This window comes from Tachyglossus aculeatus, chromosome X1 (assembly GCF_015852505.1).
Source record: "Tachyglossus aculeatus isolate mTacAcu1 chromosome X1, mTacAcu1.pri, whole genome shotgun sequence".
In the NCBI taxonomy this organism is placed as follows: domain Eukaryota; kingdom Metazoa; phylum Chordata; class Mammalia; order Monotremata; family Tachyglossidae; genus Tachyglossus; species Tachyglossus aculeatus.
This window is the reverse complement of record NC_052101.1, coordinates 107,741,355-107,760,776: the sequence shown is the minus strand read 5'-3', so window position 1 is coordinate 107,760,776 and position 19,422 is coordinate 107,741,355. Positions and strand designations below refer to the sequence as shown.

At 43.3% G+C, this 19,422-nt stretch overlaps 1 protein-coding gene across 2 annotated transcripts in view; it reads right to left on the bottom strand.

Moving 5' to 3' along the window:
• The window catches only part of VGLL4 (vestigial like family member 4), a 164,154-nt gene that overhangs the window by 41,854 nt on the left and 102,878 nt on the right, over window positions 1-19,422 (bottom strand). For both annotated transcript variants that reach the window (XM_038772310.1, XM_038772309.1), the window contains one exon: window positions 2,069-2,258. In XM_038772310.1, coding sequence (XP_038628238.1) covers window positions 2,069-2,258 — 190 coding nt within the window. The remainder of the gene's footprint in view (window positions 1-2,068; window positions 2,259-19,422) is intronic.

Below are 19,422 nucleotides of genomic sequence, written 5' to 3'. Positions count from 1 at the left end.
GTGTGGCCAGGGACTATATCTGATCTGATCCTCTTGTATCTAGCCCAGCATTTAGCATTTTGCTTGACACTAGTATGGGCTCAATACATGCCATTACTATTATAATGACCGGATCTTGGGAAAGCTCTGTCCTCTATTACCATTTCAAAGGGAACAAATCCATTTCAAAACCAATGTACTTAAAATTCATTGTTTACTAGAAAGAGATTTTAAATGATCAATCAATCAATGGTATTTATTGCGTGCTTACTGTGTGCAGAACACTGTACTAAGCACTTGGGAGTGTACAGTGTAACAGAGTTGGTAGATCTGTTCTCTGTCCACAGCAGTTTACAGTCTCAGGGTGCAAACTGGTTCTAGTGAGGAGCTGACAATCATTAGCAAGTGCCAGTAAAACCTCAGAGAAATAAGTGAAGGCCAATAGTTCAAGCTTCATAGGCCATTTCCCTCTTCCACAACCTTCTTGAATTTCACCTGGTACGACAGAAGCATGTACTATTTCAATTGTTTTTGAACCATTATTCCCTTATTTCCCATTAAAAAATTGTTGACAATTTTTGGACAACACGGGGCTTTGCAGAAACACAATTTTCGTGTTGTATGTGGAATGCCTGTAATCACAACTGGTAACTACTAAGTGTGCTCTCAACACATGAAACCTGAAATCAGTTTTTTCCCCCCTTAGGTAATTAGATAATAATTCTCAAAATTGCACAAAGGTGCTCTTGTCTGTTGATCATCATAACTAAAAAGCACTTGAGGGGATTTTTTTGCCTTTTGGGGGAGGGCGGGGGGGGGTGTAGACACCAAAGTTCCTGTTAACAAAAAAATGAAAGACTCTAAATAGTTAAGCAGATGTGATGTATAAATTGCAGGCCTTTTCCCCGCATGTGAGATTTCATTGTTTTGCATTGCCTTGGTACTGGATTCCTGATTTGTAGCAAATTCCAAGGCTGCAGACTGCAGGCCCAGCCTGTGACTAACACCACAATGATTTATTTGAGGATAAATACTTCTGTCTGTGTCTTATGACTGAATACAACAGTCCAAAGCAGAGTGGAATGTGTGGAATGCAGAAGGCTGCTGGAGCTGAGGCAGCAGGGAACAGGCTGCAGTTATCAAACTCCCTCTGATTGCTAAACTACTAGGATCACTTCCTCCAGCAAGGAATGAGAGAAACTCTGAGTTCCAGCAGCGAGACCAGAAATAAGAACTCAGGAAGAGAAATATCCTAAATTAGTAACTATTAGTTCTCGCTCTCCCCCCCCCCCCCCCCCACCCCCATTTCAGGTATGCTGGGGAAGCTTTGTTTCCTGAATGTAAAATTTCACACCAACACTCCCCTTCCCACCACCATCTTCAGCAGAAATGTAACAGCAGGAGTCAAATGTGAGTGCAGAAATAATGTTTGGCAACAACTGTGGCCTGCCCAGTTGTCAGAGCAGCTGGCTCAAAGTCTGCTGGCCCTGGAAATATGGGAAACATTTCTATCATTCCCTCTTTTTTCCTTTCCCAAGGATAATGAGTATGGTGAGTAGAGGAAAGAATGGGGAACTGCGTTACCCGAAGTTATTTTTCCAAGTAAAGCACACAGAAGATGGGATTAGCATGATCTCAACTGATGAGGCAACATTAAAAACCTCACTGCTCGCTCCCTCGATTTCCAGGTGGAATCTTCACATGCTGAACCCTAATCCCATTCCCTGTACGGCACCTAGCCTGTTATTATTAGTAGCACTGCTACTAATATCGGTACCTTATATGTGCTGAGAAAGAGAGCCATGGAGGGAATGAGGGAAGTACTCCACCTCCGGGTTGAGCACCCAGGTATGCTGAGTGGAAGGTAAATACGAGCGAAAGGCAACACAGCCAGATCCAGGTTAGGAAAATAACCCCAATGTTTAGCTAAGTTATTTGGACCCAAGTACTGATCTCATGACCCCTCAGCTTAGGCTTGTCCCTCAGGTATTCTGTCCTGCTCCCAGGCTGGTTTTGAGGTGTGTGTCACACACACACACACACACACACACACACAGAGTCTCTCTCTCTTTCTAAAGAGGACACTTACAGGTGGGAATTGAAGATGCGACTCATTTTGGAAACATGGTCATTTTCACAGTCTAGCTCATCGTCCCCTTGCTCCATGCTGAATTTCCTCTTGCTGGGGCTGATGGGAGGAGGGCCTGTCCGGTGGTTGGTGAGAGCAGGGGACACGGGAAGGGTCTGCATTCTGGGTTCGCCTCTTAGAGCAGCTTCACCTGCAATGAGACATCAAGATTTGGTGACCAGACAAAACAAAATGCTCCCCTATTATCTCCCTCCAGTCTCTTGTTAAGTTGCTCCCAAGAAAGTCAGATCAATTCAACATTGAGCTCATCCGACCACCGCTTTATCGACTGACATTTTAGTTGCCAGACTTTCATTTAAATTGAACTTTTGTTTTTAAACTTTGACCGTTTATATGGTTAAGATCCATTAAGACAGTAAAATAAACACAACCTCTTAAAACACATTTGTGGTTATACAGTAAAAACTTGCTACTGGAAAAAAAATTGATCCTATTTCACTTCCCTGACCTACGGTTTCACCGTTTTCATTCCTGCTAAAATCGCTGTTCAAAGACGTATCCAGCTAGTGCAAAGCCTGGAAAAAACTGATGCCTAGCAATTAACATAAGCTAAAAATAAGGCTTCTGGGTGATCCTTTAATACGCCAGGGGTCTTGGGAAAAGTTTTCAAAGTCACTTTGAGGAATTAGAGTCGCATTATCCAGATTTTAACACAGAACTTCTACCCCTTCCCTCCATTACCAATAATACATTACCTTCTGTAATACATTCGCTCCATTACACAGAACCTAGGTTGTATCTTCACAACCTCAAAAGCAATAAGACCTTTCTGCTCAGATATATTCAAATTGTATTTAAACTTTGAATGGCCCTCTAGATATTAAGACTAAACAGTTACACTGGCCGGTTAAGGAAGGATCATAAATGGTCCCTCACCAAATAAGGTTTCAAAATTAAAATCTTTCTTTTGGTACCAAAGTATGTACCTTTCCTTTAAAGCCTGAATAATTTTAGTTTCCTCCCGGTCATGACTGGGTGTAAAATTAGGAGAAAGTCAACTTCGTCTTGTGGTACCAAAAGAAGGGCTTCGTGGTACCTAAGAAATGAAATTGGTGTCTGGCACCATTAGTTTTGGAGCATCACTGATGCGTAGATGGTTTGTAACAGTCAGTTATTTCACACACATATGAAAAGTGCCATTTTGTACTGGAAAGGAGGGCTGGGGAGAAAACCTTCTGAATGTTTACCAGGAAAAATAAACATTTTGCCAATTTAGTCAGCATGATATAAACTAGCAAACATTCTGTGACCTATAATACTCTACAAGTCAGGATTTCTTTTAAAGACCCTGGCACAAAAGCTGAACTGGAACTTTCCATATTAAAATTAAATCCTTTAAAAAAAAAAAAGGATAGGCCCCATGTTGGACCTGCTGCACCTCATGAGTCAACTCCAGTTCTCCCAACTTATTACCAGACCCTTTTCTAAAAGAGATTTGGGATGTGTTCCCTTTTGTAAAGGTGGGAGTAATTAAAAATGCAGGTGAATCGATTCCACTGCCTTGTTTATTTCAAAGCTGGATCATCAACTACTAGGGTAGAAAGAAGCGCTTGGCAACTCCTTAAGCTCCCAGTGATCTTCAGTCATGCAACTGGAACACAGAGAGCCCAAAGGCGGCTCTAAGTTTCAGGAAAACTCTCTTCCAAGAACCTGTGGACATTTTCTCTTCTAGGTTTTAAAGATGGAGTGTTATAAATTGTATCCGGATAGCTATTCTGTACAGACACCATACTGGTGACAGTCTCAAAGGATTCAGCCTAATCCTTCTAAAGACTTGGAATCTGTTTCCCAGCCTCTGATTTTCAGAGTGTACCAGGTGTTCTTCCAATTTCCTGATTCCTAAGAAGATAATTCCCTCATATGTTCCCTGCGTCTAAATGGAAATCATTATCAGGAGTAGGAAAATTCGACATTGAAACAGTTCAATAGCAACAGGAAAATTTTTCTTGGGAAAATCGGTCAAACTGACAGATTAAATCGATCAACAGTATTTAGCGAGTGTCAGTGTTCAGAGAACTGTACTACGCGCTTGGGAGAGTGCGGTAAAAATCATATGCACGATTCCTGCCCTCAAGGAGCCTAGAATCTAGACAGGGAGATGGACATTAAAATCCACTACATGTAGTGTCTCCTAAGAACATGTTATGAAACGCAAATCAGATCCACCAATATCAGAGGAACTGCAACAACCAGCGATCTAAAATTTAGAGTATTAAGGTAATGTAATTAATTTTCCTTAGTAGTAATAATAATAATAATAATAATAATGATGATGGCATTTGTTAAGCGCTTACTAAGTGCAGAGCACTGTTCTACGCGCTGGGGGGGAATACAAGGTGATCAAGTTGTCCCACGTGGGGCTCACAGTCTTCATCCCCATTTTACAGATGAGGTAACTGAGGCTCAGAGAAGTTAAGTGACTTGCCCAAAGTCACACAGCAGATATGTGGTGGAGTCAGGATTCGAACCCATGACCTCTGACTCCAAAGCCCGTGCTCTTTCCACTGAGCCACGCTGCTTCTCTAGTATACACGATTCAAAAAAACTGACAAATGAATTGTGCCACAAATTACTGCAAAGCAGTGTGCCCTATAGGAAAGAGCACTGGATTGGGAGGCAGGAGACCTGGGTTTAAATCTCAGTCCATCATTTGTCTGCTGTGTACCCTTGGGAGAGTCATTTAACTTTTCAGTGCCTCACTTTGCTCATCTGCAAAACGGGGATTACAAACCTGCTTTCTCTCTCTGCCCTAGACTGCGAGCCCTCATGTGAGACAGGGACTTTGACCTGATTGTATCCACCCCCGCACTTAGCACATAGTAAGCACTTAAAACCCCACAATTAATGCTATTATGCTGGTACAGGTAGTGGGGAAACTAATGTAAGTCAACTTATTCAAGAGACTAATTTAAGTCAACTAAAACATGATCCCACTGCATTACAGGCAGTAAATCCTACTACAAATGTGGCTCTGCTTGGGAGCATAAATTCTAATTATTCTACCGTGCAAATAATATAGTATTTCTCTGTCTCAATGGGAGAAATGATTTCAACATGCAGATTAAAGCTCATTTAAAATAGGTGATTTTATTCATGGTATGATAATTGCTATTCAGCCCTGAGAAACAAATCGAGTGAGAAACAAATATTTGAATTGTATGAAAATAGGGCTATTCTAAATGCAGTCGAATAGACAACACAAGTGAAAATGATGTTACTTATCTCTCAAGCAATCAAGGGATGAATAATGCACTAAGAACAATGATAACCTCGCCCTCATTTGTACAGATATATGTTTGAAATGTGTGTGTGGGGGGGGGGTTAACCAAAGGCATTTATTGAGGGCTTACTGGGTGCAGGACACCCCTCCACCTCCAAATTCAAATCTACTGCAGCCTCTAACTGGTTTGTTAGGCCTCTGACTGGCTTACATTTTCAAAGACTTGGTTTCCACTCGATCCCGCTCGGAGTATTCAATTTAAAACCGTGCGAGAAAACCACCGTTCAGTCTACCAAACAAACTGCTCTACTGCCCTGAATCATCTCCCTCTGCCTGACCACGAGCCAGACGGACATCCAAGTGGCAAGACAGGGTGTGGATAAAAATGAGATTTTATACTTTCTGATCTCATCCCAAATGCATTACTGTACTGGCCGGAGTCTGTGCATGAACAGAGGCATTAGTGCAGAGTCATTTTCTTTCAAAGACGACAGTACTACCCTTTGTTGCAGTGAGCAGCAGCTGGGCATAAGCCTTAGCAGTCCGCCTTTTTCAAATAGTTCAGTTTAGGACTATCCATCCCAGTTCACTTTTTTTTTTATTAGGGCCATTAGGCAACACGATAAAATACAGCCAAACAGAGATAACAATGTGACGTACTGTCTGCCTGTAGTACATGTTCGGCAGTTCTACAACTCAAAATAACAGAATCCAAATGCTCCTAGCCCCACCTTCCTCCAGTCCCGAAGGGCTTGTTGGGTGCTTCCATTTTTAGGCAGCACCCACAACTTGAAATTTGCCCTGGTATCCTAAAGGCTGCTGAGGCCAAGGAGCTCGGTTTCCTTATGAAGTGTAATCAAGGAATGCAAGGTCTCTCTCCTTTTTTTTTTAACCCAGGGGCAACAGGACTTTCTTAATCAGCAACCGGTTATGGTCTTGCCCGAATTGATAGCCTTTGGCTAACCCTCCATAGAGGGCTTAAAAGCATAAATCTTGCTTTTTTCTGGTGCTTACTAATGGGTAAATTGCCTGGCTAAGCTTCAAGTGGGCCCTTTAAGGGCTCATGGCTTCAGCTTGCCACCCCCGCCTCCCGCCCATGAGTGTCAAGTGCCGTCTGCCATAGCAATGCCCAAGTCCCACCCACACCATAGGGGCAAGTGAAACAAGGAGCTTGACCGGAATCCTCTGTCAATGGAACTGGACTGTTCAGGGGGCCATGGCCTCGCTCTCCTCTGCTCCCTCGACTGCCTCGCCGACGCCACCCAACACCACCCTAGAGGGGCTACCCGCTGTCCTGCAGGAGCAGAGAGCAGATGAAGCAGGAAATGTGGCTTTGGAAGTATCTGGAACACTGGGGACCTTGCTCCTACTTGGAAGGGAGGTGGAGGGGAGGTAAGGGCGCTGAAGCTTAAAAATGGTTTTTTTCTGGGTCAGCCTTCCCCTCGATTGGAGGCTTCTCATAGGCAGGGACTGGCCTCGATGATATTTTTTGCATATTCTTAAGAGGTCTAGTAAAGTGCTATGCACAAAGACGCTCAACTAATATTAGTGACCAATAAAGATCTATGATAGACTGTAAGCCCGTTGTGGGCAGGGACTGTCTCTCTGTATTGCTGCATTGTACTTTCCAAGCGCTTAGTACAGGACTCTGCACACAGTAGGCGCTCAATAAATATGCCCGAATGAATGAATGATGGACTAGTAATAATGATGGCATTTGTTAAGCACTTACTATGTGCAAAGCACTCTTCTAAGTGCTGGACTACTGAAACTCTTCCGAGCAGGTACGTGAATCATCAAAATCAAGGAGAAAAAAAATACACATAGGGCCAAGGCACAGGGGAACTCTAGCTTTGTCGTCCCTTACTCCAGGCTGGTCATACAGCCTTGTTAAGAATCCTGGCCACCCCAGGCATAAAGGGGGCTGGGACAGAGAAGCAGGAGGAGGCAGTCACGGAGAAAAGGGGAAGAGAGGAGAAAAGGAGAAGGGAGACAGGTAGAAGGAACAGAGGAGGAAAGAGGAGGAGGAGGAGAAAGGTGGAAAGAGAAAAGGATACGAGGGAGAGGGGGAGAAGGAAGGAAGGGACCGGGGAAAAGTGGAGGTGGGAAAAAAGAAGAGGAGGAATTACTTCCCTACTGCTACCTCACCATGGCCACTGTCTTACCTTGTCACAGTGGCCAGTCAAGAGGCAGCGGCTAGGTGTCCGGGCCAGACTTGGTCACGGAGCCGAGATCGGAGGGGCAGCGTGGGGAAGGCCCTGCTATTTTAGAACTTCTAAACCCTTTTCAACACAAAAATGCACATCCCCCTACTTGACCTGATCAAGCAAGAGAGAGCGTGACTTTGTGTGTGGTATGTGCTCTAGTAAACTGTCCCGGATAAATATCTAGTGAAATACCATTCACCAGCAGGATTGCCCAAACTCTTCCAGGGTTCGGGAGGCAGGTGCCAGACCAGTTGCTGGGAAGACTGGGGCAGCCAAGGGGGTACAGAATCAGATACTCATCGAAGACAACTGCCCAGAGAAGCTTCAGCAGTGGCAGGAGCAGGTAAGAAGAGACAATGCCACTGCCACCATCACCTCTGCTATTACCGAAGGTGAGCTGAAGCTGGGGAGCAGATGGCTGCGGCGGTGGGTGGGTCCTTGCCATTTCTGCCGCTTCTCATTCGGTTGAGGCAAGACCCCTGGGGAGCTGGGCAAGAAGCAGAGTTGAAATGGCAGAAACCGGTAGGAGCAGTTGGTTGCTCCAATCCCCACATTCATACTCTCTGTGATGGTGGCCTTCCCAGGCCACCACAGGGAATACGCCCCTAACAGATTCTCCCTTCCTTGGCCGACATACGCATTCTGTGCGGTGGGGCAGAAACAGAGAGATGGTGACTCTCGGTCCCCTGAGTAAGAGAGAAGTATCTGTACTGCCCTTTGCATTACAAATTACTTTGCAATTACACATTAGTTGACCCTTTAAACACCCCAGAGAAAAGTCGGTAGGATCGTCACCATTTAAGGCAAAGGAAAGAAGATTAAGAAGTCTTTCCCCAAGTAACACAAGCAATAGGCAAGATTAAAGTTCAGTTCTGCACTTCCAAACCAGGGTGTCCATTCTGCTTCTCAAATACGATGACTTTGAAAAATAGCCCATTTAAAGAAGTGGGATCCACTTTCAAAATGATTCAATTAAGCAAAGAGAATGATCTTAAATCAACATGTAAGCACTTTCCCTCCAATTTTGAGCACCCTGGTTCAAAGACTGAATTTTGAATCCGGTCACCTTCAGCTTTTATAGATCTTTCATGTGATTATGTAAAACGGCCCTTATCAGAAGCAGTAGCTAAAAGCAAATGAGTTCGACAAGGAACAAAACAAGCTCTAACAACTGTACCTGTTCTTACCAGTGTGCATTTCTCATCCCAGGAGAAATTTCTGAAGCAAAACATCAATCATAAGTAGTTATAGTGAGTCAGATTTTAAGCACTATACCCAGGTCCTGTGTAAACTCTTTCAAGGGACAACAATCATGAAGGGAAAGAGAAGCCTAGAGGCCTAAGCTAAGCTCACAATCACATTTTTCAAATGGCCACATCTTTTATTTAAAGGGATCAAAACCCAATTTGCCATTCCTTTCCTTGATCCAATAGAAATAACATATAATACAGTCATTTGTGCAACTTCTTTCTTCAAAATATTTTTTTTGTTGTTGTTGTTGTTCTAAATCACAGGACCTGAAGTGTCGATTTCAGAATTGGACTATTTATTACCCAGAAGACAGAGCACAGGGCCAAGCACCCAGGGAATGCTCAAACAATGCACTCGATGATGAAGACAAAAATCTAAGCGACACCCATTCACCTTTATATTGCTTTTCTTCACATTCAAGTTCTCCCTTCCTTTTGGCCAGACACTGCAAGGAAATTTCCTTCACCCCTAAGAACAAATAATTTACAAACTTCATTTTCAGAAAAAAGAAAATACACTGAGCAACAACCTATCTTTGCCCCTTTCCTTTTCAAGGGGCAACAGTATGATTTATTCTTGTCTCAAGAATCTTCCCAGTACACTTGAGACCCTCCCCACCACCCAAAAAGGCAGTGAGACCCTCTCCAACCAGTAGCAATGCTGCTCCCTACACAGCCCGGTGTTAGATCCATCATGGCTGCACCAAAAAAACGCGCTCTAGGTGAGCAATTCCTGCCAGGTGGGGAGCTGATGGGACGGTCAGATTTCTTAAAAGTCAATTCTGCCCAATGCCTCCCAGCTGCTAAATCATCAAACTTCAGTCTCCAAAGGCTAGTGACCATAAAATCAATCCTCCAAGGATCAAAAAAGGACCTCCAAATTCAGAAACTGTCCAATGCTGAAATAATGGACAGCTCTGTAAAGTTCAATATTTACTCTACACGTTGATAATGATGAAAAATAGACTATGGAAAAAAAGTACTGAGAGTCTTTCCAAATTATTTAAATGCCAAAAAGCACTCTGGATAATACTGCAGTAGTGCTGCTAACTAAATGTACTTCCTCCCCTCCTACTGCTCCACTGGACTTTAAGCTCCCTGAGGGCAGGGATCATATCTTCCAACTCTATCATACTGTACTCTTCCAAGTGCTTAGTACAGTGCTCTGCACATAGTAAATGCTCAATAAATCAATACCAATGATTGAATCACTTCCCTCCATCCCGCAACATCCCCAAAGAAGCATTTTGTATGTATTCCACAACAGTTTCCAACATTCATCCTTTAGTTTGGACATCTATGTTAAAAACTTCAAGGCCCAATCTTTGAGGCCTAATTCTAGGAAGGATACTGTCTGAGAAGAGCTTACTACGACATACCCAAAGACTAAGGAAAAAAACATGAATGACTAAAAATTTCATTCTAAATACAAGTATTCCATTAAAATTCAGGGTCTGTATCCTCACAATCAATCAATGGTATTTATTGAGCACTTACTGTATGTAGAGCACTGTACTAAGTGCTTGAGGGTGTTTACTGTAACACAGTTAGTAGACATATTCCCTGCCCATAACGGTCTAGAGGGATCACAATCAAAATGCTCAGCAGCTTCAAACTTTATTTTGCAATTCTATATTATTTCCCAGGTCTAATCTCAATAACTTCTATTATTTCAATGGGCTGGAGTATTACATCACCCAGAGAACCATTTGAGCAATACGAGGGCAGGAACTACTGACCCTACGCCAATATATTTACTTTAGATCTGACATATTCACATTACTATTATGCCCTTCAAAGTCACGGTAGTTTCCGGGCACTAATTCAAGTCTATTCTCTGCCACCAAGGTAAGTGACTTCCTGTGAAACTGTAAGAAACAGCAAAGCTGAGCTGATCAAAGAGCTGTCTGTCTGTCATTAAGGGAAAATGATCAAAGATTAAAAAGCTTGCTTTCCACTTCAAACGCAAATCTGGGAAAGGATAATGTTTCAATAGGAAAGATTTTCTGGCTCAAAAGTACCAAATGCAGTTGAATGCACTGGATGGTATCTTTAGAGACATTTCTGCTTACATTAACAGCATTAACAACACGATTATATTTAATGATAAAATAATAATAAAGAGAAAAGTCCATGTTCCAAAGAGTAAAGCAGAAGCACTCAGGGAAAAGAGCACATATGCCACCCTGGTGCATTGTCTGAAGGCTTAGCAGTCTGTTAATTAATTTCCAGGCCCGTGTACATTGGCAGAGCCAATGCTGATTCAATCAATCGATCACTGATGGTGACATAATCTTCCAGAGGGAGGTTAACATCACTTATAAACAGGATTGGGGGCCAGAAAAGAAAGTTCATTTCCCTATGCTCATCTCTTCCAAGGAGCTTAGAAGAAGTGCTACCAAATTTAACAGAATTTCTCCGAGGGGGTCAAGCAGAAGTAACAGTCCTCTAGACTGGAAGCTCCTGGTGGGCAGGTAATGTGACTTTCGACTCTGTTGTACTGTACTCTACCATGTACTTAGTACAGTGCTCTGTATACGGTAAGTGCTCAATAAACACCAACGATTAAGTGCCTGCTGAGTGCAAAGCACTAAGTCCTGGGGAAGAAATACACAGAAGGGGGGCTCACCATCTATGAATACGGTGGGCAAGGGATTGGCAACAGTCACAGAAGGCAAAGCAAACAAAAACATAAAAGACAAGGACGAAGATTAAGAATACTAATAAGTGACTCGTCTCACTCAACCTGGCTGTTCCTGGGTCAACGAACTACTCTCTAAAGGGTTCCGATAGTCCCACAGAAGTGGAGTCAGTCACACTTCCCCAGTTCAATGGTATTTATTGAGCGCTTACTATGTGTGGAGTACTGTACTAAGCACTTGGGAGAGTACAAGTTCCTCCCATATGCGGAACTTGATCTCTAGATTTCTGGAGAAAATCTTTGCTTTGGAAAAAAACATGTCCTGCTTTTCAGAATCTTTGGCCCAGTGGTTTTCATTTCCATTTAATTTTTAATACTGGCATCTGTTCAGTGCTTACTTAGTGCCAAGCACTATATTAAGCGCCGGGGGAAATACAATATCATCAGGTCCAGGCCCTATATGGGGGTTCATAGTCTAAGTAACATGGGGCTCGCAAGACAGAAGTATACACAGCAGGGTTTGTTGATGCCTTTTGGTGCTGACAATAGTTATTAATAAAGAGCTACCGTACTTCAATAGCGTCAAATTGGTTCAGCTTTAACACAAAGCTTACGGGAATAATGGGAGTGGAAAAGACTCCAGGATGTTTCTATTTGCACTCTATTAGGTGTCCTACGTCCCACCAAATTCCATGGAATCTTGGTTCTTGCCTAATTTCCCTCCTGGTCCCCGAGGGGAGACACTCTCAAACAATTTTCTGCCAACAGAGAAACACCTGCTTTAAACTCAAGATGGGGACAAGATAAACAGTAGCATCTGAGCTCTGGAATGAGTTTGAGAACACATTTGGTCAAAATATGGGTTCTAATCCTGGATCGGCCACTTGTCTGCTGTGTGCCCTTGGGTGAGCTGCTTAACTTCTCTGTGCGTCAGTTGTCTCATCTGTAAAATAGGGATTAAGATGGCGAGCCCCATTTGGGACATGGGCTGTGTCCAACCTGATTTGCTGTCTCTACTTCTGCACTTAGTACAGTGCCTGGCACGTAGAAAGAGCTTTAAATACATACCTTTTTTAAAAAAAGAAAAGCAGGCAGCAGGTGGAAGCTAGTGTAATTGAGGGGACTCCATCTGGCGAGGTGATATATTGCCTGAAAAGGCTCTTGTTTCTCTTCTTGGGAACAGTACTCACAACTACTCCCAGATCACACACGGGAGGAAGCATTTACTTAGCTTGTATATCAGTACACATCAAAATTGCTATGGGCTCAGCCTTTATTGCCCTTCCTGGGAATGGGGAGAGTGATCTTTTCAATCAGTCAATCAATCAATGGAATTTATTGTCCTGTAGACTGTAAGCTCCTTGTGGGCAGGGACTGTGTCTGTTGCATTGTTATATTTTACTACTCTCCCAAGTGTTTAGTACAGTGCTGTGCACGCAGTAAGCACTCAATAAATGCGATTTACTGACTCACTGAATGCTTACTGTGAGCACAGCACTGTGCTAAGGGCTTAAAAAACCTTCCTTTAGCACTCGTTAAAGTCTCTTACGTTTCCAAAAGCAGGAGATGATTACAGATTGGCTGTAATAATTTGTTAAGTGCTTACTATGTGGCAAGCACTGTTCTAAGCACTAGGTAGATACAATGTAATGAGGTTGTCCTACATGGGGCTCACAGTCTTAATCCCCATTTTCAGATGAGGTAACTGAGGCACAGAGACGTTAAGTGACTTGCCCAAAGTCACACAGCTGAGTTAGTGGCGGAGCCGGGATAAGAACCCATGACCTCTGACTCCCAAGCCCGTGCTCCTTCCACTAAGCCATGCTAATACCACAAAAGGTGTCCACATTCTGGCTTCATTCTCCCTCAATTTGCATGTTGTTGAATTTATTCATAACCCCCAATGGCCTCCCTTACAACTTACGTGCATATGATACTGGATAACATACTCAGTTGTTTCATTTTATGGTTGCATAAGTACTTGCAATATTCTTGTCATTCCTTCTGTTCACATTATTGGTAAATATTTCTGTCTGTAACTTTTCTTTTTGTTTTGGATATTCTTTCATCGCAGAGAATGTGAGTCTTGTTTCTGTCGTACTCTCCCATGTGTTTAGTATAATGTTTTGCACTCTGTAGGCACTCAATAATACCACTGATTGGTTGATTTCAGAATAGGGGGATGGGGGTCAAATTTTCAAAACAAAAGTTTTAAGGTAGGTGCACTTCTCCCAAAAGAAGTTACAGACATAAAACTTGAACATTTTATGTCTTTTGAAATAGCCAAAAAGGAGAAATATTTTACTTGCATCTCATAAACTTTATGGTTTGAGTTTCTTGCCCGTTTGATTTAAAACAGAAACAACCCCACATAATCCAGTCTAAGTCATTTTTATACAAAGAAATGTATTTTTATGAAGACATACTCACCCACGAGAGAAAGGGAAATTAATTTTAGAAGTACGCTTATTACCCCAGCACGGCATCACATTAAGGGCACCACTTACTTGTCATGTGACCCTGAACAAGTCAATTCCACTAAATCAATATATTCTATGTGCATTTGCAGCCATAAAGGCCAACCAAATACTGGACATCATCAGTAAAGGTGTAGAAAAACAAAATAATAATAATAATGGCATTTATTAAGCACTCACTATGTGCAAAGCACTGTTCTAAGCACTGGGGAGGTTACAAGGTGATCAGGTTGTCCCACGGGGGGCTCACAGTCTTAATCCCCATTTTACAGATGAGGTAACTGAGGCCCAGAGAAGTTAAGTGACTTGCCCAAAGTCACACAGCTGACAATTAAAGACATGGCTCTGTCACCACTGGAAAACATGATAGAGCCACACTTGAAAAACAACCAATCCTCACATAACCACAGGGGTAGCATTCCTGCAAAGCCCCACTTGAAAAAAAAAAAATTTGCATCCAGTGGTGAAAGACAAAGGCTGAAAGGGGAGGTGATGAATCTACAAAATCATGAAGGGTGTGGCCAGGACAAACAAGGAACTGTTGTTCACCAATCGATGGCATTTATTGAGCGCTATGTACAAGAGCACTGGGCAAAGTGCTTGGGAGAGTACAAGACAATAGAGTTGGTAGATAGGATCTCTGCCCACAAGGAGCCTCTGGTCTACCCCACTACATCAGGACATGGGGTACCCAATGGAGTTTGGAGGTGAGAAGGTTAAAAACAAAGCAATTTTTCACAGCGGGTATCAGGGATATGAAATTTGTTATCGCAGGAAGGTGGCCAGGCTGAAAAATCAAAATTGTCTACGAGGGTTTGGATAAATTCAGGAGTAAGAGGACTATCCTGGGTTATTTGAGGCAGATATTAGATGGTATAAGTACCAGCCCTTACTTACAGTACAAAGCTGTTAGGGTATAAATAAGGAAAGGGCTTTGGGTGCTCCAGAGATATAGGAAATGATTTTCTCGCTGGTAATAATAATAATTATGATGGTGCTTGTTAAGTGCTTACTATGTGCCAAGTGCTGTTCTAAGCACTGGGGTAGATACAAGGCTATCGGGTTGTCCCACGTACAGCTGGCCATGTCTGTGGAAGACACTCTCTCACCCTGCCTAGTTTGAGGATCTGTAGGGGGGCTGCAGAGAAAAGTTCACCTTTTAACTGCAAGTACTGGTTTCATCGTATTCAGCAGGAAAACTGTATATGTCAGCATTCTCCCAGCTGGCTCCATGAGATTTAATTTAAGCCAACCACAGAGTCGCTGTGATAGCTTTCTGAGATGCCACAGCAGGCAGGCTAAAGGGTAGGGGTTAAACAGCAGCAATGCACACCAGATGTCAGAAGAGGAGAGGATGTATGATTGCTTCAGAGAGCCACCATTTTAAAAAAGCTCCTTCCATGTATGAAACACTGATACCAAACTCAAGAAATTCAGTATTTAACTTGCTGAGTCCGAATCATATGGCCCTTTCTCTAACTCCAAAAGGACTTCAAAAGGGGTGCTGCAATTCTCATGTCTAGCTTTTCCTATGCCCAGAAGAGGATCTTTGGCAGACTAGCTTGCAAAGGACTCAGCATAATTGGATATTGCTGTTTTGAGTCAGATAATTCATACATGGCATTCCATCTTTTTCCTAAATTACTCTAGCAGACCTTCTAAACCTGATTGTTTGCATTTGGCAGCCCCAGGTTTATCTGTCCCTGCAGAATATGCACTGTTAAAACAAAGAACAGAAAAATCCAACACTTGGGGTGGAAAAAAAAAAATGTGTAGGCAATCTGGCTCAGAACCCATTCAAGCTTAGGCTGGGTCTACATCTGGTTCTGAAATCCACAGAACTTCGGGTTGCAAAAACACCCACTGTTTCTCTTCTGAAATGAACTCATGAGCCCAAATGTGTCTCTTACAGTATAGTCTCCCAAGCGCTTAGTACAGTGCTCTGCACACAGTAAGTGCTCAATAAATAAGATTGATTGACTTCCTTTTTTTTGTTTTCTTTTTTTAATGGTATTTTTTAAACACTCACTATGTACCAAGCGCTGGGGTAGTTACAAGATAATCAGGTTGGACACAGTCCACATCCCAAATGGGGCTCATAGTCTTAATCCCCATTTTACAGATGAAGTAACTGAGGCACAGAGAAGAGAATTGATTTTCCCAAGGTCACACAGCAGACAAGTGTCAGAGTCAGGATTAGAACCCAGGTCCTTCTGACTCCAAGCCCATGCTCTATCCACTAGGTCTCGCTTGTTGAAGATATACCACAGAGTTATCCCAGTTGAAAATAAGCTGTGGGCTTTTCTGGGTGAGGTCTGAGTGAAAACCATTCGAGGGATGGTGTCTGTTTTTCTCAACCACGAATCACAAATCTATATAAAAAAAAAGAGGGGGTGCCCTTTTGCACAGTCAAACGTATATCCACGAAAGACTCTTGCTGCTTTTGCAAATCAATCACCTTTACAATCTTGCCCGGGAAGGAAAAGCAAAAATTGGGACGGTTAGACAGCAGCCAAACGGAACTCTAAAGATTCGCACCGAGTCATGGACCATTTGGGAATCCCGGGATCTAGTCAATCGATCGCCGGTTGTGTCTGGCTGTAGTGCCAGCCGGTGGAGAAGACAGGTGTGAACTACGGGCAGATTTTCAAAGCCCAAAGGCATACAAGCTGGGACCAAAGCAAGGAGGGAATGGTAACACAGTACGTGAAGCAAGAGAGCCGTACACAGAGCCAAATGGAACAAAGGAACATGGACTCTCCTTTCCATGCACGTTGTCTCATTCCCCATCACTTTAAAATGTCTGCTCCTTCCTCTCAGGAGGAATTCTCTCAATGTACCGTGGGGGGACTTGGTAAATATTAGACCACTCCAGCTGAAACAACCCTGCAGAAGAAAGCACCATGACTGCTGAGCTCTACTCTGTGCCTTCCTTATATGTGGCATGCCAGGATTCTTCTCGCTATTTTGTTTCTTCTCATTTCAAAATAGTGCACAGGAGAAAATGAAAAAGAAAACACATGGAATGAAAACAAGTAGGAGAGCAATGCCTCTGCTCCTGGAAGGCAGGATGGGGACCCTTAGTTGGCCTCGGAGCCAGAAGGGGCTCCCCTTATAGTCACTGGACTCCAGGGCTGGGCCAGAGGTTCGTCTCGTGCAGGGCCCCAGAGTCCAGTGGGGATGTTCCAGGAAGGAGGCAAACGTCAGGACTGCAGTGGCTCTGGAAGCCATATGGGCTCGGTTGGCACAGTTGCTGTGTTGCTTCCAAACCCAGTGCCGCCATCTTCTGCAGCTGCTGCCCTAGTGGCAGCAGCCTAGGCTCAGGGTGGCTAGGCTCAGGGTGGAAGCCGAGAGGAAGCACCCTCTCCCTTCCTTCTATTCTCTCCTGCCCCCCGCCCAATGTGTTTCTTCCTGTGTTTCTTCCTTCCATCCAGTAGGCAGTGCAGCCTAGCGGAAAGAGCATGGCGCCTGGGAGTCAGAAGACCTGGACTTTAGTGCGGCTCTGCCACTTTCCTGCTCTGTGACCTTGGGCAAGTTGCTTCTCTGAGCTTCCTCATTTGCAAAATGGGGGTTCAATACCTGTTCTCCCTTCCACTTAGCCTGGGATCCCCGAGTGGGACAGGGACTGATTCCAATCTGATTACCTTGTATCTATCCCAGTGCTTACTTCAGTGCTTGGCACCTAGTAAATGCTTAACAAATACCTATCACTGTTGCTATCATTATCCTCTTCCTTCTCTACCCTCCTTCCAGCCCTGCCTCCCCTTTTCTTTTCACATGCTCAAAATGCAAGGTTGGCATCTTTGCTAGAGAGGCTTAGTTAGGTGACTTGCCCTCAGTCGCTCATTCCTTAAACAAGATTCCTCAGTGGCCTCCACATCTGGGAAGCTTTATTTGGAGAGTCAAACACCCCTCTCTTTAATAGCCCGACCCCACATTCTCACAAATGCTCCTTCTTCAGATTGTAAGCTCCTTGAGGGGAACTGGGTCTTGTCCATACACCAGTACCATACAAAGTACCTAGTGTAATGCCATCAACACAATGGCTATTCAGATTCTTCTTGATCAAACTCCACCACCCTAGTATTTTCCTGATTTGGGTCCAGCTAGCAGTGTTGAAGCCACACAAACTGGTGGCATTCTACAGTCCAGTGACATGCTGGAAATTATTTTATGGCTCTCCATATAAAGCAGGGGTTTTCTATACAGGAAAAAAAATAATGATTCGCTATAGATCAGGCAACACAGGAAATCCTCCATTTAAGCCATTTCAAATTACATTGAAAGACATTTCTCAAGACATTTGCACCATTTCGGAGGGGGCACTTAGGAAATCAATTTTAAAAGCTACAGTGGGAAGGGAAGTGTAGGAGAAAGCTTAAAGAGGATGGGGGGAGGGAAGAGGGAGGAGCAGGGAGAGAGAAAGAGAGAAGTAGTTTACTTAATTGCCAAGTGGAGGCAGTGGGGAGAATCGACATCCATCTTACTTCCAATGAAGAAAAGTTGGCTACCCTATGGTGGAACCTCTCTGACTCAGTATGTAATGTAGCTAACATTAATCGTCTGTAATTGACCAAGTACCCAATTTGGGGTCATTTTGGTAAAACTGGGGTATCTGGACTTGGCTCGGGATCCAATTCCCCCAACTATAACATTGTTCCTATGGGAAAACTGGTTCCAACGGCTCTCCTTAGTTTTTTAGGATCCAATGGTATCACAAGGCTGAGGATTCATGTAGTTTGTTCTGTGTCCGCCTCAAAAGCACTATTGGAAATACCAGAAAGACGAGACTACAGGGGTAAAAGGGAGAGAATCTGGTTATTATTAAAATACAACCTTTTTCCACGCACGATGTTTATTCATTTATCAACAATAAAGCCCTCCAGAAAAATGCACTCATCCCCTCCCTCAAACTACTATCGGTGAAGAATTATGAACTCTGTCCTGTTGGATTGTGGGTAGCGCAAACAACTCTGTTATACTCTTTGGCAGAATTTATCTGCATCAATCATATTCAATTTTGTCGTCCCGCCTTCCAATCTGCCCAAATCGAGCCATACGGCTCTATGTGTATTAAATTCCAAATGGAATGAACAAGGAGCGATTTTCAGGCAGAGCGAATAAAAAAAAATTGAGACCAATACCTATGGATAAACCCCTTTCATTCACAATTTCAGATTGGGCACAATGTAGGCTGTTGTTCCCGTCCTTGGTTGCTCTCTAGCAGTCTTCTATACAATGCAGTGTATTGTTTGAATACTGGAGCAATTTAAGCTTTTTCTATGTATCCAAAAGTCCCTGGATTTACATCCAAAGAAATCTGGCACTGCAACAAAGTTGACTTGTGAGTAACAAGTCGCAACCTTTAAGCAAACTGCTCATTAATGCAGAATTAAACTTGCTGCTCACAGACCCTAATTAAGCCATGCATCTTAAATGTAGTCTCCCACCTCTTCTTTTCCCAAAGTTGGGCAGTGTTTCTGCACTGAATTTCTTTCC